At 40.7% G+C, this 24,264-nt stretch overlaps 1 protein-coding gene across 8 annotated transcripts in view; it reads left to right on the forward strand.

Moving 5' to 3' along the window:
* The first annotated feature begins 4,293 nt into the window (after positions 1 to 4,293).
* Positions 4,294 to 24,264, forward strand: part of smoc1 (SPARC related modular calcium binding 1) — a 56,445-nt gene continuing 36,474 nt past the window's right edge. For all 8 annotated transcript variants that reach the window (XM_040136885.1, XM_040136887.1, XM_040136884.1 and 5 more), the window contains exons 1-3: positions 4,294 to 4,680; positions 22,131 to 22,296; positions 23,948 to 24,031. In XM_040136885.1, the coding sequence (XP_039992819.1) occupies positions 4,579 to 4,680; positions 22,131 to 22,296; positions 23,948 to 24,031 (352 nt within the window). In that variant the 5' untranslated portion in view covers positions 4,294 to 4,578. The remainder of the gene's footprint in view (positions 4,681 to 22,130; positions 22,297 to 23,947; positions 24,032 to 24,264) is intronic.

Consider the following 24,264-nt stretch of genomic DNA (forward strand, 5'->3'; position numbering starts at 1 on the left):
GTCGTAAAAATACCGTACTTGATTACAAGTGAGAGTCCTGCGTTTGAAATTTTACCCATGTAAAAGTACAGAAAGAGTTATCAGCAAGATGTACTTAAAGGATCAAAAATTCAAGTACTCATCATGCAGCGTGTTATTACAAACTGTTCATATGTTTTGCAGGTGAACTTCTAATCTCAGAATGTAGCCGGTAACTCCACTGTCAGATAAACGGAGTGGAGTAAAAAAGTGAAATATTTCCTTCTGAAATGTAGCGAAGTAGGAGTAGAAAGTAGCATGGAATGGAAATAGTAAAGCAAGTACCTCAAAACTGCAATTAAGATTAGTGCCAATGCAGTTTCATGTCAATGATGAAGGAAATATTTGAAATAAAATAAGTGAAAGTATCAAAAGTAAAAGTGCTTTTGACTCAGAATGACCCCTTTCAGTTATATTATTATTTTGCTGGATTATTTAGCAAGGATGCATCAACATGTAAATAGCATTTTAACACCATAGCTGGTCAAAATAGAGCTAATTCCAACAACTTTATACTCTCTGGGGTTGTTTTATTGAAAACGATGCCGCATATTTTATGCGATCACCATTACTTTATATATATGAAAAATCGTACTTTGAAAAAAGTAACTGGTAACTACGGCTGTAAAAATGCTGCTGTAGAATAATAATAATATTTTTAATCAGAAATATAGTGGATTGGAAATATAAAGTAACAAAAATGAAATACCCACGTGAAGCATAATAGAATTGTACATACAGTGCAGCTCGAGTAAATATAATTACCACTACAATTTAATGTACATTTACCATTGTATCATATTATTTGAGATGATTATACTGTATGTCAAACAGGTTTAAAGACATTTGCAGTAACCTGTAATTCTAAATGTAATGGAGTAAAAAGTACATTTTACCTCTACAATATAGTTGAGCTGAAGTACAAAGCTGCACGAAATGGAAAATAAAGTACAAATACCTCCGATTTTCTAAGTATAGATCTCTCACCTCTGCAGAACACCTTGCTTCCCTTGTCTACAAGTACAGTAGAGGTCACAGTAGGATTACCAAAGGTTTTTCTTAGAATTCATACTGAGCGATTAAAATGCACAAACAACAAGAAGGTACTAAGACACCGGATAGATGTAAATAGAGCTTTCATTCTTAAAAGCAAGTAGTTAATTAAGTGTTATACTGTGAAGAGTGGTAAAAAGTAATGGGGCAGCTAGCTAGTTTGCACCTCTACCATCACCCACAGCGTGCAGCATACCACATCTGAACTCTGAGTGTGTGTCTAAATTGTACTTTTCGTACATCTGACATCAAGTTGAACATCTGTGCTACCCCCCCCCCGGCCGTCAGATCTCTGGGTGGCCCCTGTCCTGCCCCGTCTGTTTCTGTGTCTACAGACACCTGCTAATTTTCGGCCGTATGTAGTTGGTGTAATCCGGCGGGGGGGACAGCGGCTGGGGCATCTTTGGAAGGTCCGCTGCAGTAATTGGGAAGTACATTTCCTTTCAGCGTGTCCATTCATTCCTTCTTTGTTTTTGTTGTCAGAGGTTTTCTTTCATGCTTGGCCAAATGACAACAGAATTAAAGTGTCGAGCCATGCTTTCCCTACAACAGCTTTGCACCCCCAGAAAACTTTGTCTGCTTTGTTAGGGGTGGAGGGTCGAAGCGAGAGGGAAGAGCAGATATTAACTGATCTCGTTAACATTCCAAGAGACACTCCTGTTCCCCCTCTCTGCTCCTCTTCCTCACCTCCCACAGCATTTCTCCGCTCACACCAGGACAGGAGTGGGACTGGCTGGCACAGAGAAGAGAGGAGGCGCATCCCACCTCTCACAGCTCTGACAATGATGCTACGTGGATGCTTTGCTGAGCCTCTACAGTGGTCTAATAAATCAGAGTCCAGATAGTTCGCTGTCTCGAGTTTGTTCAGGCCTGGATTCTTCTCCCTTTATGTCCAACTGCCCCTTCCTTTTTCTTCTCTCCCATTTGGCCTGACCCTCTTCTTGAATTCTCTTCATCCTTTCTGAGAAAACTGTCCTTTACTGAAACCGCCTGGTTCAAACAGAAAATCATTAATGCTGACCCTAATTGTGCCAATTCCAGCAGCTCAATAGCTCTAATTACAAGGCTCTTCACTGAGGCACTCAAAAAGCCGCTGAACTGTCATAGCTAACAATTAAAAAATATCTATGGGGACAAAGACTGAGAAAAAAGGATCGGGTGGGTGGGTGGGGGTGTTACCCCTTCCAGCAAAGGGTGACCGGATGGCCCTTTTCAGCTCTTAAAAGCCCAGTTTTTCTGTGGATTGAGGGGTTGCTGAACTGAAGCTGGACACCTGCACTAAACACTCTGCTTCCCCTCGCTCAGCCTCTCCGGTCTCTCCTCCTTCTTTTTAACTCGTTCTCAATGGGCCACACAATTTATCTGAAAGGGGAAAGACGGAGAAAGAGCGAGAGCCCAGAGGGAAAGAGGACGTGGGAGCCAGAAGTTGAGAGTCAGTAGGACGACTACGGTGTGGGACCAGTTCATTTAGTGGGCTTTGATGTAAGGCTGGGCATTAATGCCACATGATCAGTGGAGGAGAAGTACTCAGATCCTTTACTTAAGAAAAAGTGGCAATACTGCATATATTAAAAAAAAAACAAAAACTTCATTACAAGTAAGAGTCTTCCATTAAAATTTATATTTAAGCAAAAGTATTTGATATATTATCAGCAAAATCAGCATAAAGTAACAAAAGTAAAAGTACCCATGATGCAGAAAATGGTCACCGTGTCACTGATAGAGTATCATATATTACGGCCTATTATTAGATTATTATTACTGATGTATAATGTGTAATTATCACTTAACTGTCCTAGTTGGCTGATGTACAGCGGACTGAAATTATTTTATATACTGTTGCTAGGTTATATAAATGTAGTAAAAGTGTAAAAATTACAGTATGTCCCCCTGAAAGTGGGACAGAAGTATGTACATCAGATTTGTACTTAAGTAAAGTACTCGTGATATTGTGATGATATAATCATATTTTGTTATTGTTGTAAAAAAAATCCTTTGTTAAAATTTAACACAGTGAGTTATGAAGGTGTTTGTTTTACCAAACGAGAAGAGGTTTGTCTGATGTAATACATAACAGTGAAACTCAGTTTGTGACATCGCTCATTCACTTAATTATTTTCTGTGTATTTTTCCATGCATTTGCCGTATTGTGATATATACTGATTTTGGAAAAATCTTTTTGAAAATGAGATATTTATTTCGGCCCTATCCTCCAGTCGTACATTCAATTACTGTGGATTATAAGCCGATGTGGGTGTTTTAAAAATGAAATATTACCATGTGGGGTAATATCACGCAGCTCTCAAGCATGAATGTATCATTACTATTGTTTTATTGTTATTTATAGCCGATGATCTTGTCACATCAAGAAATCCGGATACTTGAGTTACAATGATGAGTTTGTGCATTCGAATAACTTTAAAAAGTGTTTGCACTGCAACCTGTTGATCTTCAAATACTACATCAACTTACTCTCAAGGACTTTTCAGGGACTACGTACTGTTTATTTTTTTTAAAAAAAGTCTCCGTACTGGGTTCCTCAGCGTGATCAGCTGCCCTCCTCTTCCAGATAACAGGGTTTACTCTTTAAAAATGTAGTCAATTACTACCAGTAACTGAGTAGCAGTCATTTTTTTCTAACAGATGGTTAGAAGTGTCACAGCCAGCTTTTTTTTGCCCAGTCAACCACTGAATCCTCACCCTACCGACACACACACACACACACACACACACACACAGCCACAGGCCTGACCCCCTGCCGTGCTTGTGACAGCTATTGACTTTACTCAATAGATGTTTTTCATTGTACCACAAGTACACAGGCTAAATGTCACGGCAGCAGGATACCAGGCTATTATACAGCATTATATGTCTCTGAATGGGGATGAAAACCTCAAATTTGACCTCACAATTGCTGGGCCATTGTCCCTGCTCTCAAAGGGTGATGATAATACACTGAGTGTCCCTGCAGCTGCCGAGTCTCCGGCTCCTCTCCCTTAACTGAGCGGAGCGGCTTCTCTTCCTCTTCTCCCTCTTCTTCCTCTTCCTCTTCTTTTCTCCTCTGCGGAGGGCGAAATCTTGGACCAGTTCAAGGCGGGGCGTGACTTCGACGCTCGGCCTCGCTCTCATTGGACAGCCGGGGCGTCCGTCGGCGCCTCCGCTCCCTCCGTTGCTTTTAAATGAAGTCGCGATGGCTGCAGGCGCGACTCAACCTGTGGCGGCCGCGATGAACAGCTGATCCTCCCGCAGTGGATAAAAAAAAACCGGTCGCGATGGTCACCGCCGAGTCACGACTTCTCGTCCCACGCACGGCGCTGTGAACGGTTGTTGGCGAGGCGGACGAAGGACGGTCACCCGACGGAAAACAGAGCGGAGAGAGTGAAGGAGCGTTTGTTTTGTTTTGTCTTCTCCGCCGTTCGGACCTGTTGATCCCCGGTGCGACAGAGGGACACCGGGCGCCCAGTAGCTACCTGCCGCTCCCTGCTCCGCGCTCACCGACGCTCAATTATGTTATTGTCCAGTTTTCTTGTCCTCACCTTTTCTCACTTTTGGGCGCCTCTGTCTCTCTGTTACCTGCCCCAGGTCACCGCACAGAAGCCCGGTTCACGGGTGAGTACGTACCTGTGTTGTACCAGTGCTTAGCTTTTGTTTGGGTTTTTTTTTTTTAGATACAGGATAAACCTTGGATTAATCACACAAGCAGCAGCCTACCGCGCCCGGTTAGACGCCAACTGTAACCCGACAGAGATGATTGGCTCTCGCCGTTTGTTTGTTTTTTTTGTTTTTTTTTTTGACGACGTGGTTTATCGCCCCGTTAAATGAACCAGGCTTCGGCCCATCCTCAGACGTTTAAAGCCCCACGTCCTGCGAGACAAAGCACAGAAATACGCGGATACAACGTAAATGTCACTGTAAACGGGGCGCGGAACTGCGCTGTGCGATTCACCGGACTGTCCACGAGCAAACCAGGTGCAAAAAACGAAGGGCGTAAGGGGAAGTTTGTGCGGGATAACGCGTGCCACAAAGAAATCAATAAAGTCAACAATCGGTGTCAAATTCAAGGACTTTCCAAACTGAAACTCAAGGACTCAAGCATAGCATGTCGTGGGGGGGGGGGGGACATAAATACATCCAGCCCGTGCACAAATGAAACGGCTCATTCATTACTGATGTTTTGTCAAGTAAAGAAATCCTGCTGCTGCTGCAGCAAGTAATGAGTGATAGGTAATATTTACAATGCAGCCTGTTCACTTTGAAATGCTTGGAGGCTTTGTGTTGTTTTCCCTGAAACCCCAAACCATGACCAACCAACGTTCAAGGACTCCTCAAGGTCCACATTTCATTTATTTTCAGAAAATGCCTCTGTGCATGGATGCTGTCAGTCACTCGGTGATCGGCCGCCTCACTCTTCCAAAAAAAATGACCTCTCTGGGCTGTTTTGTAATTTTTGACTTATTCCAACAGTTTTCCTCCGATCTCACGGAGTCATCTGAGAAAAGAGACCCCGGGCCAGACGCAACCCACCTAAGTCCACAAAATGTCGTTTATGATACTGAAACCAGGGTACAAGATATGATAGAAGGCTCCTCTCGAAGACATGGAAGATAGATGAGTGTTATTCTCTTCACTGTGACCACTGACCAGAGTCTGCCCGGCATTTCCCTCACCACCACAGCATCCCGGCTCTAGTCCCCTCTTCTTTTTCTAGGACAGATCTTTGTCACTGTCACGTCTCTCCATCTCTCTTTTTTTTTGAACTCTCTCCCTCTCACACACACACTGCTTTATTTGTTCTCTCTCTTGTTCGAGGTTTTTTTTTTTTTTTTTACAACCACCCATGGCAGTGTCCAGACAGAGAGGGAAATAAGGGATGTGAGGCAGAGGAGAAGAGCATTGTTTCGTGCCACAGATGTAGTGTAATATTTGTGGTCAGGGGGGAAAGATGATTCGGGGGGGGGGGGGTATGTAATACCCTCTCGCATACTGGAATGATTTCACAATGCCTTTAAGCCCCCCCCCCCACCCCCACACAAGCCACTGTGGTCAAGACTGTTCTATGGAAAGAGTTACAGGAAATTTATACTTTGTGTAATCACTTCTTTGTTGCCCGCTTTATAACTATATAATTTTTTTTTCCTACCGGCCAAATTATGAAAAGATCCAAGTGGAGTGTGTGGTTTTGCCGTCATGCAAGTGCATCTGGTGTGGCTGATTGAGGTGGCAGGTCTGTGTTTAGCCACATAGATTAATACAACAAGTGCTAGGACGTTTAGGAAACCGAAGAAAAGACACTTGAAACGTGATATATTGGACTGTTCTATAAGAGATGTCTCGCTGTAGTGAACATTTTCCTACTTTCTTCCTTGAATAATTTCATGCTCCTCTGCATGCTGAGAACTATCACCCTCTGCCTTGGGAAACCCTTTCAAAACCACACTGGATAAACTCCATAACACAGAGCGGTCAATTTGGAACTAAGGCTTTTTAGTCCTCAAAAACAGACAAAAGCTTTTCACTAGAGTAGCAATAAAATGCTGGAACTTTTTCCAAGGCTCAGTGAACAATCATAGCATCTCTATTAACTTTATCCCTATCAAATTAAACTCTCTCTGCATCCACCTCATCCTCCTCCTGGCCTGGATTAGGCACCTTGGAGGAATAGTCACACTAGGCCTGCTACGCAACCCCACTCACACCACAGTAGATGCTTCTAACATTGCTCACAGTTGCTGTAATACCAGCATTCACACCCCCACTTTCCACGTTGATATCAGGGGTGAAAGCCTGAGCTAACTTCCCTGCATAGCGCTGCTCCTTTCTCATTTCCCCCGAGGCTCACTGATGCAATAAGTGCACAAGTCCAACATTTCTCAGACGAGTAATTGGGAGACTAACAAAGCTTTGGAGAATTCAAACTTTTTTGCTTTGTGATTGTGCTGTTTGCAAGTTCAGATAAGTCTGTCTTGCCCACTCCGTCCTCATTCTTGAGACTTTAACTTTAATGTCTCATTTATTGTTTTAGTGATTTTTTTTTTCATCTGGTGGGAGGACAGCACCACTCAGATGATAAGGATGTGTGATGATGGTTAAAGATGGTAATCACACATTTTCCTACGTTGGAAGTGCAACACTGTCTCTGCATAGTTTGCCCTTGCAAAGTAACAGGCGGAATTATTTTTGTTAGATTAAATTGCAGTGAAGAAAAAACATGATCTCACCAAAAAAACGTTTTCTTGATGCAAAAACGATGCTTTCTTTACAGTCTGAGAAGATCAAAGTTCACATCTAATTGCACTTCTTAGTGAGTGCAACAAGATATTTTGTAGGTTTTCTGGTCCTTAGTACCAGGAATGATCCATCTAATGAGGCAGGTGGTGGACAGGCAGGCAAAGTCTAGTTTCCACTAACGTTTTTTTTTTTTTTTTCACTAAGAAATCTGTTTACCAGGGGGGACAAATACAAATGCCATCCAGGTTTAGCCACCTATCCTTAATCCCCTTCACCGAATCGACCTGTTAGTGCCAGGGATGGGATGTGATGAGCAGTCAACCTGCATACTTTAGAGACAGCATCAGTGAAGACTCGTAAACTTACTGAAAAACAAACATAAACAAGCCGGGCCCGAGTGATGAAGCAGCCAAGACTGCATACCTTCAGCTTGGGGAAAAGTAGAGCCCTGGTTCAAAAGCAGGGAAGTCTTTTTTTATTGGTGTGAGCTAGATCACAGCCACAGTGCAGGTGTGAGTGGTCTGCGTGTAACGTAAGGGTGCAGGTGCCTGTGGGTGATTGTTGTACGGTCTGCCGGTGACTCTTAATTATGCTCACAGTGCATGAAGAAATGGCGGCTTAGGGACTGGCCTCTTTTTTTTAAGTGAGAGAGAAAAACCCAAAGACGAAAACAGCAGATAATAAGGGGATTTTGATAATTCAAGGTCAAGACGGGTATTAGTGGTATGCCATAGTGGTCAATTTTGTCAACAGTAAATACCCCATCAGGTTTTGGTGTCTCATGAAAACTAAAAAAAAAAGCAGCAGCGATATCAGTTTTCCCCCTACGGTAGCTGCAGAATAAAGTGTATTTTTTTCTAGACCGATAAAACCATATCGCGTTCTGTTTCGCGTTACAAGGAGCGCAGGATTTTCTTTAAATGTTGTTTACGAGGGGCTGGATATACATATTGTATAATCTTAATCTGAGGGGCAATTTAGTATTGCACTTCCAGTTCACTTTAGATCTTTACTGGCCCACAAGAGGAAGTTATTTTTGCAGCAAAGCAGCATAAAAACATAAAATATAGACGCAGTAAAAACCACAATAAGACAAGTTGAGGAACTCACAAGAGACCAAGTGGTCAAAATTGAAGCAGCAGAGGTTGAAAAATCGTGTATTTTAGTCAACTGGATCTTTCATTTCCATAATGCAACCAATGACATCAATAATATCTATTTTTAGTTTCCAAGCTCAAGGTGAGATGACCTCAATGACGTCATGAGAGTCATTTACTCAGACTAGACAAAGCTCCTCGAGAGCCACAAAAGACATTACACAACTTTCTTACAGGCTGAGGGGCCCCCCTCATGATGAGTAAACTCGTGAAGTGCCCTTTTTCTTCTTCTATTATTTCAAGTGTCCAGAGATTTAGTCATGTAGCTGTATTGATTATTTAGTTACAGCAAATTCACGCGGTCGATGCCTCTATCTGAAGCATTTCACAAACCCGTCAAGTCAGCAGTGTTGTTGTCAATCTGCAATCGACAGGCTGAGCAGCAGCAGAATAATATAATGATGACGAAATGCAACAAATGGACTGGACTTTTAAAGAATCCTAACCATTCCTGCAATGTGCTGGGAATGTACTTGTCTGTATCTGGGACAGCTGCTCAAATGAGAGGTCTCCAGAACAATTTTTGAAATAATAAGGGGTAAAAGTGAGGCTATTCAGAGTAACAGCTACATACAGTCAATGTGAAAGCTTTCTTACAGATCTTATTCTGCTTATTTTATCATGACAATATATTACCTATGCTTCTTCGTAATCAGTACCTTTCCAAAAAAAGCTGGGTACAGTACTTTGGCAACATTCTACTTGCTGTAAGTGAAAGCAGAATTACTGATTTTTTAATGCATGCACACTGAATTATATATACATTAGAATCTACATACTCAATGGAATAAGAGAAGCTGTCATTACTTACTTTCAACCCCTGAATATAATAAAATGGTTTCAAAAAAGGGACAAATCAGGGTCTTCATACAAAAAATGAGGGATTCACAGAAGAAACAGACAGAAAAAAAATAAATATAAAGCTTTATGTTGTGTTTTGAAGTAGCACTTGAGTGTATACAAGTACGTGGAGGGGAAACCTATGTTTAGGATAACCAGTAGCATGTATTTCATACTATTTGGTAGACAGTGGCATGAAATGAGGAGAGATAAAAGAGGACAGAGTAAGGGCTTTGTCCATTAACCATTGAAACCACCAAGATGCATAGAAGCAGAGCTGTTGACCATAAACACACAGATGTGCAGTGAACATTTCTCCATTTAGTCTTTATGGGGAAAAGCATTCCTGGCAAAGTGATAAGGTCATAGTTTGGCATCACCATCTTTTGTGTAGAGTCATGAAATACAAACCTTTTAGATTAACTTTGTCCTGACTTTTTGTTCAGCAGCAGTTTCTGATTAGGCACTTAAGGGGGAAAAAAAAACCCTACAAAGAGTTATTGGTGATGAAGCTTGAGGTTTTGGGTTCTTTTGCTGTATGGTGGTGTGATTTTGTGCACTGATACGACAACTTGAATATGCACGATTCTGCTGTTTTTTAGAACCAATTTGTTCAGAATAGTTCTACTAAACTGAAGGTGGAAACAGAAAATTCAAAAGGATTCTTCCTCTGGGGATCATGAATGCGCTCCACAACCAGCCTATTACATTACACAGTATTGTGTGTGCATGTGGAAATTACATGTAATGGTGGTGCAACAAAAAAAAGCCACTGAACTGCCAGACTAATACTTTATATCCACTGGAGGCTATGAATATTGAAAGCAATTTTCATGCTAATCTAGTTGTAATATTTTGAAGTTTCTTTTGTATAAAGTTGGCATAAAGGCAGTATATGGACTTAACCCAGATGCTAGAGGAAACCTCATGCAATCATGTTATCCATGTTAATTATGTTATGTTATTATGTTTCTTGTGTAGAAGTTGAAATTCTGGCTGGTACTACAGAAAAGCTCCGGTGGGCAACAGAACGTTAAAATAAATCCTCTGGGGATTATGAACCTCCACAACAAATATCAAACGAATCTGGCTATTGGTTTTAAATATCTTGTGTGTGGAAAATTTACATTATGGCCCAAGGTTGGTGCTTGAGGGAAGCAAACGTAGTGTCCAGAATTTAAATGGTTTATCCTCTGGGTATCAGCACTGTTACCAGTAAATATCTGTGTGTCTAATAGTACTGCTATATCTTGTGTACAAGTGCTAATTCAGGCCTGTTGATGGTGCTAGAGGAGAGGATTTTTTTTGACCTGACAGGAATGCAAGACAAAAGGTCACAATAAGAAAAGTAATTAGGAATCATCCTCCGGGGATTAGGGATATTTATACCAGAGTTCGTGGCAATCCAGGTAGTTGTCCAAAGTGTTGGACTGGAAGACAGATCGACATTGCCAGTGTCAAAGAGCAAGAACGTTTTAGACATGCTAGTGGCGTGACTATGTGGATGGCAATTTCGGTTGGTCGTTGGGTCCATAAATTTGGTCCAGACTGAAATAGCTCAACAATTATTACATGGAGACATGGATTGCTACGAGAGGATAAATCCTACTGATTTTAGTGATCCCCTGACTTTAGCTCTATGAGGTTGACATTTTATGGATTGGAGTGAAATGTTTCGACAACTGAAGGATGGATTACAATATAATTTGATGCCATTTGTCCATTACCATGGTTTATCTATCAAGCAGTTTTTGTTTTTCTTTACAATGGGCATTACAGCCTCTCAGAGATGCTGTAGACGCTTAGTTTTGTTGGTCTCACATTTTGCCGCAGCGTCACACAATCATGCAGGGAAAACTCTATCATACGAAAGGAAAAAAAACCAAAAAAAAACAGCTGTTCTATTGTGGTTGTAAATGGCCTTTCTTGGACATTTTGCAAATTTCTAACTGAAGCAGAATAAATGAGACAAGTTGAGGGGAATGGGGAACGCTAAGAGATTAAATGACAACTTAAACCCCAAAAATAATTTCTGAATTCGATTAAATGTCAACAAATTGATTCTCTTTAACACAACACTCTAATCTGAAAAACATCAGAGGTTCACAAGCCAAGGCCTTACATGAGTAGACACCTAGGCTCCACTTATATTTCACAGGACACTGACAGATTGCTTTAGGGGTGACTCCACAAAGCAACTAATCAAATTGCTTACATATGTCCATTCCCTCTGATGACTGCGTGATCAGCAAACGCATTTCATGCTCAATTGTGGGGCTTTCTAATCAGGGTAACGAAACGCAGTCAAAGTCCAGCTCTGGGACCTCAGGCCAGTGAGCTCCACGCACGGATCATTGCTACTTCACTCAACCTTTCTTTCTCTCTGCAGATCCTCCGGATAGTCATGGTTAATGGGGTGCGTTTGCATTTATGTAATCGTCTAGTCCACAATGGGAACTTGCTCTATGTAAATTCCGAGGGTTCGTGTCACATACAGCCTCTTGTTTGAGAGGAATACTCCCCTGTTGAAAGAGTTATGGCTCTCTGTAATCCCTCAGATTATCATGACGGCAGAAACAGTTCCTCTTTCTTATCAAACTAGCTCAGCAGATTAGCCTCTGCTCTGCCACATGTTTAATCACTTCCTTTGATATGGGCAAGTGTGTGGTCTAAGCTTAGGCATGCAATGGTGGTGTGGAATCTATTGTGATGTTTGATGGGCACACGAAAGCACAGCACACACACACACACACACACACACACACACACACACACACACACACACTCACACTTACTTACTTCCTGCGAACAGTAGAGACAGCTGACTGTTCTGTAGCCAGGATGTGGCATTAGTGATAAACAAGGAATGTTGTTAATCAGTTTTAAAGCCATTTCCGAAAAGGAAGACCCCCACACACACACACACACTTTCATTCTGACTTCTTTACACCACTTCAAAAAGGAAAATAAGGAAGTAATCCTTCTCATCAATCTCGTGTTAAATCTCCTGACCATCATCTCGAGAGGAAATCTGATTTCAGCAGGGTGTGAAAATGTTTTTCATCAGCTCTTTATCAGATGTATCAAATCTGATGGGGTTTATAACCATAACAATATGTAACATTCCATTAAAGCTGCTAAAAGTAACATTTGATAACAGTGAATCGAGTGACTGTGTAATGTGAAAGAGGTCACTCGTAGTGATGAACCCTCAGAGAATTAAAACCCTACTCTGCAGTTCCTCTCAGCTTTATACTGTGGGTTTATGCAGTGTGAATATTGGACTTACATTCATCAGATGGACACAAACACAGCTTCAAATGAATGCTACTGTTTGCCCTGTGTCTGCTGGACGTGTAAAAAAGCAACTGTTTGCTACTACTTTCGCTGTATCCACTTAAAAGTTATGAATATGTCAGTGTTGTGTTTACCACTTTTTGTCCGCTGCCCCCAAATGGCCAAAAAAATCAGTTAAGGAAGCATAGTTCACAAAAAGCATTTATGCCTTCATGATGCCATTACATTTTTCATTTGTATTTATTTCATTTGTATTTATTTATTACTGTAAGTATACCGCCATAATACGGCCTTTAAGCTTGTAGATGAATCTCAGAGTTTGCGTTTCAATCAGCAGAGTCTAAAAAAGATTGCCAGATACTTCATTTAAGTTACATAAAGACAGAAATCTTATTTGGGGAGAGATGAAAGAAAACAAAAGGTTATTACTTTGAACGCTAGTGCTCAAGTCTCCATCCTTCTTGATTCTATCGCTTTGCATTTTCTCCACAAATCACCCTTAAACACTACTTTGCCAAAACTTTATCTACTGAAACATGACATTAAAAAGGCAATTTAAAAGAAATGGTGGAGTAGAGGACTATATTTTAATGCTTTAAGCCCAATCCCTGCCCTCCTGCTGCGAGGGGCACACACACTTTGCACCTCCTGTGTGAAAGTTGTCCAACTCCTTGTGTGCTCGCCAGTTCACATCATGCTACAACTGTGTTTTAAAGGTTTTAAAGGGTTACTTTGAAAATCTTAAATTACAGGTTTCTTTTTCAAGACAAAACCCAATTAGAAATTTAAAAGGAACAAGTGGGAGGAGAAGAAGGGCACAACTTTTAATACATTCCTTATTGTTTTCTCCCCCTTTTTTTTTTTTTTTTATAACACGGTTAAGTAAAGTGTGTTGATTGAAACAGCATGAAGGATGGCATTCGCTTTATAGATTTCCTGAAAACTAAATGCTAATTATCGGACAAAAGTGATTACCCTGGCCCGTTAAAAGTATACAACAGCACACAATTAGCCCTGACTTTGGTGGACAGCTTTCATTGGCTTGTTACCTCTGTGGTTGGCTCACTTTTATCCTCCTTTCCCTCTATTTGACTAATCCACTTGTTGGCTGGTGGGAATTCCCACATACGCTTGGTGATTAATGACACAGGGTTGCATTAGATGGCCATATACGTATGTATTAATGTATGTGTTGGTGCGTTGTTTGTTGCTGCTGGGCCCAACGGGGATAATGAGCCCATCACACGTTAGCGTAGAGCTGGCACACAAAGCTCCGTCTCTTTGTCTAACACACACGCATCGATGTAGTCCGGCCTGTAATGAATCTCCATCTGTGCATGCAAAAGCCTTTTCCTTAGAAGCAGTGGTGTCTTTCATGTCAAGGTGCATGTTCCCGTTAGTTAAATGCAACAGACATTTTCTTTCCACTACACAGGATCTGATTGAACCATTTCTTTGTGGTATCAGGTCAGGGTAATAGCTTAAGTCGACCCTTGTTAGAGCAAAGTGGAGAGGTTTCTCGTTGCAGTGGGCTTCTCCAGCTAAATGTTGTTTCAATCAGGAGAAACAATGGCAAATTTTGGACCATTTCAGTTTATAATAATGACCATATTGCGGCCTGTATTTGTATTGTTCTGCGTCCAGTTCTACATCGGACAGCAAAGCAAAACACCTACAGTATTTTTTCGGCATATACATTTTAAAACTTTGAAAGTGTTTCGCTAAGGCGGCAAACATCAGAGTTAACTCTCCATGATAGTTTTTTTAAACCCCACAGCAGCCACGTCGCCTCCGTGACCGGACAGACAGCTCTTCAGAAAAAGAATACCTAATTAACAAAGGAAATTTTGCTGTAAAGCACCGATTAAATCCAATCTGGAAAATGTTTGTCCATTATGCTTAGATTTCTTTCAAAGTGTACGCACCACAAATATTTTTGTGTTATTAAGTAATAAAGATGCTTCAGTTATAGTTATTGGGAGATGAAACTCAGAGGTCTGGCAGTAAGATTTTAAAACTAACCAGAAGTATTAAATTAACTGTAATGCCTGTGGACTAGTATGCTATAATTTTGAGTTTTAACAGTGACAGCAATACGGCCAGTGATTTCCAAATGCAACCTCAGCCTCATGTACAACATATCTCTCTTTGCAGCTCATAAACAGTGTTGTACCAGCATTCCAAAGGCACAGCTGACTTTTTATACAACCTTCCACATAACCGAAAGAGACACAGAAAACACATTATGACTCATTGTTAGCTTACGGTATCTCAAGCTGCCAGTGCTGCCACAGCCGTACTTATTAACAGCACCAAATGCTAAATCAGAAGGACCAGCGGCAGTGGGTTTGCGAGTTTTAGCTCCTCGGCTCCAAATCATGTAGACTTAAGCAGTTTATGGAGTTTAAGGTCCTGTTGGGCATTTTTTCCTACTATACCAGGCACCCAGTTGTTTCCATTCATTTCTGTATGAATGAAAATCGCTAGGTAAACTCCTGAAACTTGTTTGCGTTATAATGCTGCAAATTATCACAGCGAACTTAGAAACTGTGGTGTTGTGTTTAAGAAACTTTTGTTCCGGCCATCAACTGGTTCCCATAAACGTTACAGCAATGTTACATGACAAAAGCTGTTGACCGGGTGTTCACTTAGCTGACTTACACAACCTGAGCAAGTTTCAAAAGCCTGCTAATAGATTTTCATATCACTCGGAAAAAAGATGAGAACCGATGGCTGGCTGGAAGGTACAACATTAGATTCAGTTTTGTAAAACACAACAGCATAGTTTGCGCAACTGTAAACTTGAAGCAGTATTTGCGACATGGTTAGTTGGAGAAGAAAGCTAATCTAAATAAATTTGATGCTAGTGTTGCATTCACTCGAGAAATGGGCCTTAGTTTTGTCAGCTGCCTAATTGTCCACAGTTTTACAATTCTTGTCACTACATCTGTGGGGTATCTGGTGCAGATGTTTGGGAAGCCTGTTCCCTACCAAAGCAAGAGCTGATAAGTGTGATAAAGGTAAAAATGGGATCAACTGTTTACATTGTGTTATATGTTTGTTTTTTCTACTCAAAATCTGTCCAAAGGAATTAGGTCTACCCCTACGCACATAAAGCCAGTTGGAAAGTTTAACTTAATTGCATTTGCTGTTGTAGATGTAATCCAAAGATTTGTTTATTTTGTTCTGTTTCACATAGCCTGCTTTTTACCCGTCGGCCTGTTCGGCATGCATATATATAAAAATGATTATTTTCTAATCATATTCCTTCTTCTTGCTCCACTGCTGTGGCTTGGGCTGGAACAGATTCCCTCCCAGTGACGGTAAAAAAAGACCATTTTTCTAATGCTGTAATGGTTGCACAATGGGGGTTGCATTTCACTTATTTTATGAGTGGCGGAGAGAGAGCTCAGGGCTCTGTGTGCTTCTGACGGAGATGTGTGTGTGTGTGTGTGTGTGTGTGATTGTGTGTGTTTGTGTGCGGCTGGGGAATTTGGCTTGTTAAATGTGAGAATCTCGGTGCTCATTGTTTCCCGGTAAAGATATCAGTACCAAACCATCATGTAACTCCCCTGGTGTTTTACCTTCATCTCGTCTTTGATTTCATCGCTTTTGGTGGGCCATCAGGCAGAGGAGGATACCACGTCCTCACCATGTTAGGGGATTTATATGAGCTGCCTCCCTGTTAATTAGAGATAAAAATATGCAATTATTCTTGGTGTCCTTTTTGAAAATTAAAGAAAGGGGCCTATAAGCGGTTGTTAATGTGTTAATGTTAATGTGTGACCTAAGGGGTGCGTTCAATACTCCATTATGTTGTTTGGTGCTTTGGCATTTCTGTACTTTGATGTGCTCCCTGTTGCACTGTGATGTAAAACTTTGCATAATGATCTTCAACAAGGGAGAATGAGCTAGTTTCTCCCCACAGGTTTGGGTAATTAGTGTTATTATGAGCAGCGTGTGTTCCTCAGCAGATCCAGCAATAGCTGCTGTTACATGTTAGTCTTTTTAATTTGGATGTGTTTGTTTGATTTTGATTATGGGATGTCGGGTGGGTCTCAACCCCAGCCAATATTGTCCCGACGGGAGCGTCGGCTGTTTTCCCTCAAGAGATAATGCCAGGTGCCGTCATCCTGGTTAATACTGTAGCAGGTGATTGCTGTCAAACAGACCTGGGTCAGACACTAACTGAAAGTAACTCTTAGCGTGCTTTCTTTAAACTTCTTAAGCTGGAAACCACATAAAAGTGTACGAATGTTGTCAAATGTTTGCTGTTTGGCTTCAAACTACTTTGTTGCTAGAAGACAAACCTCACTCTTCTGGTTGCCCCTGCTGGTTAAGAGAGTGGTTTTCCAGATACCATGTGATGCAGGCTCATTTTCGTTCACTGCTGGTGTGAGTGAACTTTATTTTGGCAGTATTTAAACGTGAAACACGTGCGGATTTATTATGGTGAGGAGTTAATGTAAAGCAACTGTTGTGACACTCGATCAGACCTGACAGGTGGCTGTGAGTGAGTCTGAGTTAGCAGATTAGAGATAGTTTAGCATATTGTCTGCTTTTTGATATTCTCTCCGGGGGACTCGACTTTTTTAAGCATTTTTTTTCTGTTACGCTCGTTTTTAGTTTTTGCCAGTGTTGTCATATTTTGAAACTGTACTTTGGCGATTATTCAAGCAATTTAGGGTTTTTTTTTTTGATAGATTGATATTTCTCTGAAATTACACACAGCACGTTATACAGCTCCTCGTAAGGATTTCGTCAGCCACTCAATTGCCATTAGCAGCAACTCTTAAAGGAACAGTTTGAAAATTTGGGAAATATGCCTCTACGCTTTCTTACAGGGAGTAAGATGAGAAGTCAGTACCACTCTCACGTCTGTGGCAAACATGAAGCCACAGCCAGCAGTCTGCTAGCTTAGCATTAAGACTGGAAACTGGGGGGGGCACTGCTTACTTGGCTATGTCGAAAAGAAAACACGTAATATGTCCTTTGTTCAAACCACAGAAAAACCAAAATTTAAAACGACAAGTTGTGTTTTTCCTCCAAGAAATAGCCGTTTGCACATAACTCCCCAAAAAACCACAAGTTCTCGTTTTCTGTATGGATTAAAAACTGGGGTATCATGTGATAATCTGCGAGTTTCAGAGGTGCCGGAGAAATTTGTTACCTTTGGACAGAGCCCGGCTAGCAGTTTCACCCCATTTCCAGTCTTTATACTAAGCTAAGCTAACCATCTGCTGGCTATAGCTTCATGTTTACCATACAGACATGACATTACTACCCTTTAAGAGTACGTCATTAAAATTTTAATCTTCAGTTCAAGTAAAAGAAACTCTTACGTGCCAGAGTCTCTGGTTTCACCTTTATGGGAGACAAGTCTGTGGGTGGGACAGTATGACTAAGAAATGAATACATGTGGGAGACTTGGTAAGAGTGTTTATTTCCACTTACCGGACAATGCAGTCTCAAAATCTGTGATTTAATGCTTTATTATGACAGCAGAGGTAGAGAGAGTGCATCCATAAAGGTTGTGAGTCAGGGAAGGGGAGCATGGGTCAGTCTGTGGGCAGAGGCCAGACTCTGTGGCTCTTAACTTGGAGGAGTGTCTGAATAGACCTAAATCACTTTTATAGAATGGGTTGCTTTGGTTACTGACTTACTGATTTAACAGTTCATCGCATAGACAAAGTGATTTCCATCCACAGTACTTTGGCTCAGTCTAGTCCACTCTTTTTAACCACTTCTGCTGGAAGCAACGTATAACTCCTTTGTTCTTTTCTTACACTTGAGCTTACACAGTTCAACTGGTGGCACTGCCTGTATTATGAAATAAATAACAGAATGGCAGAATGCTTCTTTAGTCTGAAGAGAAAAATGGATACGATGCAGTTACATGCTTTTTTCCAACTACTGAATTATTCCTTTCCCTCCCTGGAGCCAAGAGGAGGACACGCAAGTTAAAACTGAAATGATGTGCTATGTTTTCCTCCCTGCCTGCACTTTCTCATAAAGAGGCACATCGTGATTTCGTTTTACTCTGAGCTGTCTGACAAGAGCTTTTCTACCGTGCTTCAATGCCAGGGCTGAAATCACCTTAAACTTTTTGGCTTGTTCCGGACATATTAATATGGCAAGGCGAGGTGGATTTGTGTCCCATTGTATCCTGTAAAGTATTATTTCCCCTTTGTTTGAATTTCCTTTCACCTTGTTTTATGAGGTTTTTTTTTTAAATCAATTAAAGGGAAGTATCAACATTTCGTAGGAGGAGTTCTGTGTTCAGAACTTGGATATTTTAACAGATATATTGTTTTACATGGGGATTAAACCTGTGACTCTGCAGATTTGGGACACGTTCTTAAACTCTAGACCACCCTGCCACCCTGTTACCCCACACCCTGATTTTATCTGGCAGATACTGAAGCTGCAGTATCTTTTTCTATTTCAGGAAGAGTCTAATCTCTATCTTTTGCTCTTTACAGATAATGGAACATCTGCCTATCCTGACACTTGTGATAGCCATGATAATTACCATGATCATTTCTCTACTGCAAAACACATCCCAAACAGTCTACCTTATGTTATATAATGTTGTTAAAATCCCAGTTTTCAGAGACAGTTAAAATATCCTGCCTATTGGGTGAAATGATTCCACATTTTTTCCAAATGAGGCTTCATCTGTTTCTGTAAAAGTATTAAAACAAGCCAGAAAGAGGCAGTTCTCTTCAATAATATGAAGAAAATGATCCAAAGAAAGCCTTGAAACCAGTTAATTTGCACTGGACACGTGTAATATTAGCTCAGCAGTTGGCAGATTTTATCACTTTTTGAATCTTGGCCTCAGTTTTTGATTAAATTACTGGTATTTAGAAATTAATGTTCATGACTGTCATAACTGTCAGCGCTAACAGAAACTATTTGGTATCTGTAAAGTACAAAAAACCACAGAGGACTGTAACTACATTATTTTCTGACCTGCGTCTCATTTTCCTCACCACATTTTGGATGTGTAATTTGTGCTATAACAAGTTTAAACTTGTGTCTTGTTTCCAGGTTCTCTGAGAGAGAGATATATATAAGCCAGGATATGACAAAGAATATAAAATTCAAGTAGTAAGAGTATGATGCCTACCACACTGGCAGCGTGGCTCAATAAATGGCAGTGTTGGTTGGTCACCTCTTTGGTCTGAACAGATATGTGGATTGGACGGATGGATTGGCATGAAATTTTGTAGACACCTTCGCATCCCCAGAGGATGTATCCTAATGACTTTGGCGATCCCCTGATTTTTCATCATGTGACTGAAATCTCTCAATTATCGGATAGATTAACGTGAGAGTTTGTACAGACATTCATGTTCCCCTCAGGATTAATTGTACTGACTTTGGGGATCCCCTGACTTTTCATCTAGCGCCATCATTAGGCTACAATTTGAATTTGTTCAATACTTTGGTTATTGACCTAATACCTGCTAAACTAATGACATTCCCATCAACCTCAGCTGTACTTTGGGTTTAGTGGTAAGTAGCATATGTTATCATGCTGACACATTAAACTAATATGGTGAACATGGTAAACATTATATTCGCTAAACATCAGCATATTAGCATTGTCGCTGTGCGCATGCTAGCATGTTGATGTTAGCATTTAGCACAGCGACGCTCTGCCGAAGTACAGCCTTACAGAGCTGCTAGCATAGCTTCGACTTGTTATTTTGTGCCTTTTCTTAAATCAAAACTTTGTCTTGGTAATTTATATTATTCGCAACATACAGAGTATGTTATTTATTTTTTTTTTAAATTTTGCTTTTGAATAATATTTCCAAATAGTATTCACATTTAGCTGAACTCTGTCTGTAAAGAGCAGATTCTAGGTGATCAGTGTAAGTGCCCACTGATCTAATAAACTCAAAGTTTCCAGGAAAACAGTGTCAGAGGCAGATATTTAAAGTAGGATTTTATTGGCAGTTATAAAGGGAAAGGTGGAAAGGCAAAGAATTCATATAGGATAGGATTGTGAAGGTTTCTGGAGGAGCCTGGCTCCTTTTACAATAATAATAATACCAGTGCCTAGGCACAGATAGATGTACAGTAGTGTGTCAGTGGAGAAAAAAATAGAGCCCCAATCAGTTAGTCTGTTTACAGCATGCTAGATGAAAACTCCTGGTGATTCATTTGGATATGAGATCCAGTTATGCACCAGCTCATTCATGACATCAGTGGTTTGGCTTTATTACCATCTACACTTTACTCAGGTCTGTCTGATTGCTCTTTATATGTTTGGAGAAAATCTGTCACCCAGCAACATTGTTGATGTTATTCAAAATAGTTTTTTTCTCTTTTTTTGGGGGGGGGGGGGGTATATGGGATGAGGAGGGAGTGGCAGAATGACAAAGAGAAGTTGTACTTGTGTACATGCATTTCTACTCTGGATAATTTTGAAAATGGCCTCAGATCGTCTGATAGGAGTTTGCAAAAGAGGGATGGAAACTGTGCCCCTTTCTGGCTGCATCTCATTTTCCAACACCTTCTTCCCTCCATACCTGCCCTTAATGAGATCTCCTGTGTCGGACTCAGGCCCCAACCAGCTCTCTGGTAATTGCTTGAGAGACCTTGGGTGAAAAATGCATTTGAGGAGGTTTTCGCTTGCAGTATTTTCCTACTTGAGAATTGCTAGATTTTCCTTTTTTTTTGTCTTTTATGAAGCAGGTGTTTTAGCAGCCACGAAAGTTTAATCATCACTCACGAGATACGTCAAATCAAGGGCTTTTTGTGTGTGTGTAGTGTATAGTGTATGGTTTAAACCAAGATTTGCCTCAGTTATGCTGTAGGGGCCACTTTCATAGCAGATGATTCTGGTGCTGATCAGTGGACGCCTACTCTCTCTCCTCACTAACTCATAACTCTATCTTTTTGGCATAGTTTCTGCTTCCCTGAAATCCTTTAGACCTTAAATATATTTGAGGCAGTGGTGAAGCCAAGAACCATTACTGCTGTCAGAGAGAAGGCTGTCGTCCAACAGTAGAGTAGAATCGACTTACTAATAGATCATGAGTAAAGATTTGGGGAGAGGGAGAAGGATTCCCATTGCTCTGAGTGTGGTTTGGCTTTAAAACTTAATCAAGGTTCAACCTGTCTTCAGCCAAAGACCAATTAGACAAATTAGCTTCTAGGCTAAGATTCAGTTCACTGCAGTTCACACCCTTGCTACAGTAGCTTAAACAAAGGAAGGCAGCAGCCGACAAGTGTTTGAGGAATGCAGAAATGTTTTGAGTAAAATGGGCAAACGACCCATGAGTCCAATTTGTACGTTAGTTTGGCACAATCTCAGATTCAGATGAATGCAGCCTTTGTTCAAACACAGGGGAACTAGAAAGAAAAGAAAATGAGCCAAAAAGAAAGAACAAACCAATTTTTCAAGGAATGAGAAAAAAAAGCTATAAACTCTATCTGTTGTGTAACGTGAAACCTGATGTGAGTTAAATTTCTCTTGTATTGCACCATTTTTATGCTAAAATATTATATTTCTCATCGCAGTGGCTGATTGGAGACAGAGACAGTCACTGTGGGGTCATCTGCTCACGGACGCAGGGGAAGCCGGTGTGCGGCTCGGATGGGCGGAGCTATGAGACCGGCTGTGAACTGCAGAGGGCGCGCTGCAAGGATAAGACGCTCACACTGGCACACCGCGGCCGATGTCGAGGTAAGTACTGGGCTCTGGTTTTAAATCTATGCCAGTATCCTAAGAAAAACTACCTGCAGATACATGAAAATTTTTTTGTAATGCGTAATCTGTCAGAGTGCATTCAAGGAAACTCGGATCTACGATTTATCTGCAACTTTTTAATGCAAAAAAATTGCGATATATTCAAATTAGCATTTTCATGAAATTCACGTTGGCGCATTGTTTGTCTTATTTCTATACAAAGTTGTCAGCTGCTGGCACTTGCAGTCTTAGAAAACAGTGGAGTTTCCATGAATTCACCAAAAAGGGTTTTCCAAACAGCCTTTGCTCAAGCTGCATTACTGTGTGACAGTAATATTACTTTGAGAGATAAAATTGATAACTAAGTCTTCAATTTTTCACGACATGTTGAAATGAACGATAAAATACTTTATTATGGTAATTTGATATCATGATATCAATATATATTGTGATATATTAGATTGCTGCAGGAATGAGTCCTAAAACCCAGAAATAAGTCAGAATTTTTGCACTTCCAGTTCCCTTGTCCCAAAGTCGATGGGTTTTTTTGAATGGGATTTCGGACCCGAGCTCAAGACATTTTTCCGTTCTATTCTAAAAATTAAAATAAAAAATAAATTATTTCAGTAAATACCCCACCCGTGGTCTTAAAAAAGACGGTTGCTAACAAGCAGTTAAATGAGACTACAGAGGTAGTCGGGGACGTTAAACGTCATCACACCGAACACGAAAACCGATTTACTCACCAGTCTGCTTTTACGGCCTCGTTGTTTTTATACTTGTGCTATTGCAAACTATTACCAACTTTTTAAGAGGAAAGGCTTTCGTAGAAGAGGTAAGCGCGCTAAATCAAATTACAAATTGGAAGCTTAGTGGTGGTGACGCTGAAATCCTATGACCATGGTGTAGTTTGTTTACAGCCTAACATTAGCTTTTCACTTCTGGCGATTGTATTTAGGTTTCAAAAATGGTAAAAGGGGCGTTCATTTGTGAAGATTCATAATCATCATAAACTTTTGATTGTCACAGAGCTTATTTTCTGCAATAATCCTAAAGCCAATGGAAAAATCCCATTGGGCCTTTCTGTCAAGGGGGCCATGGTGACGCTAACTTCTGGGTTGGCTAACAAAGATATGTGATCCCTCCAGTACTCTGTAGATTATCTGAAGAATTGATTGGACGGAATAACAACACAGGAATATGTGTTTTTGGCTAGTCCTGCAAATACCTGAAAAATCCAAGCACTTAATCACATTCATGCTTAAATCATGTAAAAATCCAGTATTGCCACCAAGGCAGTCCTGTTTGCTGATTTCCAGAATTTATCACAATAGCCCAATACTTCCAGAGACATTAAAGGAATAGCTACATGTTATAAATGCTATATTAAAGTCTGTGATGGTCGACAAATATATATTGTCTCACTGTATACACTGCCATATTGCCTGCCACTGCCTCCTGGGCCTAAAAACATATGGTATGCTATAACAAATGATTGCCACTGTTGCCAGGTTGCATGCTGAGGATCGATGTCTGCCTGAAAGTGATTTTTGATACTGGATTAAACAGAAAACTTCAGTGGTACAGTAAATTTTACACACATCATCAGACTACACAGAGCTTGATGTGACTTTTTTTTGTCTTTCAGGTAAAAACTGGGTGAAAATCGATCAATTGCCAGTGGCTCCAGCACCAACCTCTACATCTGAGGGGAGAGACCTGGAGCTCAAAGGTAAGGACCAGGAAACCTCAGACACGCTAATCTAATCTTCTCTTGGTGACTATGTACTATAATCTTAAAAAGCAATGAGTGTGTTTAAGATGTTGCAGGCTGGAGCCAGAGAAAACACGAGAAAGTTTGAGAAAAGTGGAACTGAATGAGAAGATGTCTTTCATTTTCCGCCTCTCTTTAGGCGTGTAAGTTTTAACAGACCAGGATCACACACTTTCTCAGTCTCTGGATAC

The sequence above is a fragment of the Xiphias gladius genome, chromosome 10, assembly GCF_016859285.1.
Source record: "Xiphias gladius isolate SHS-SW01 ecotype Sanya breed wild chromosome 10, ASM1685928v1, whole genome shotgun sequence".
Taxonomy (NCBI): Eukaryota; Metazoa; Chordata; class Actinopteri; order Istiophoriformes; family Xiphiidae; genus Xiphias; species Xiphias gladius.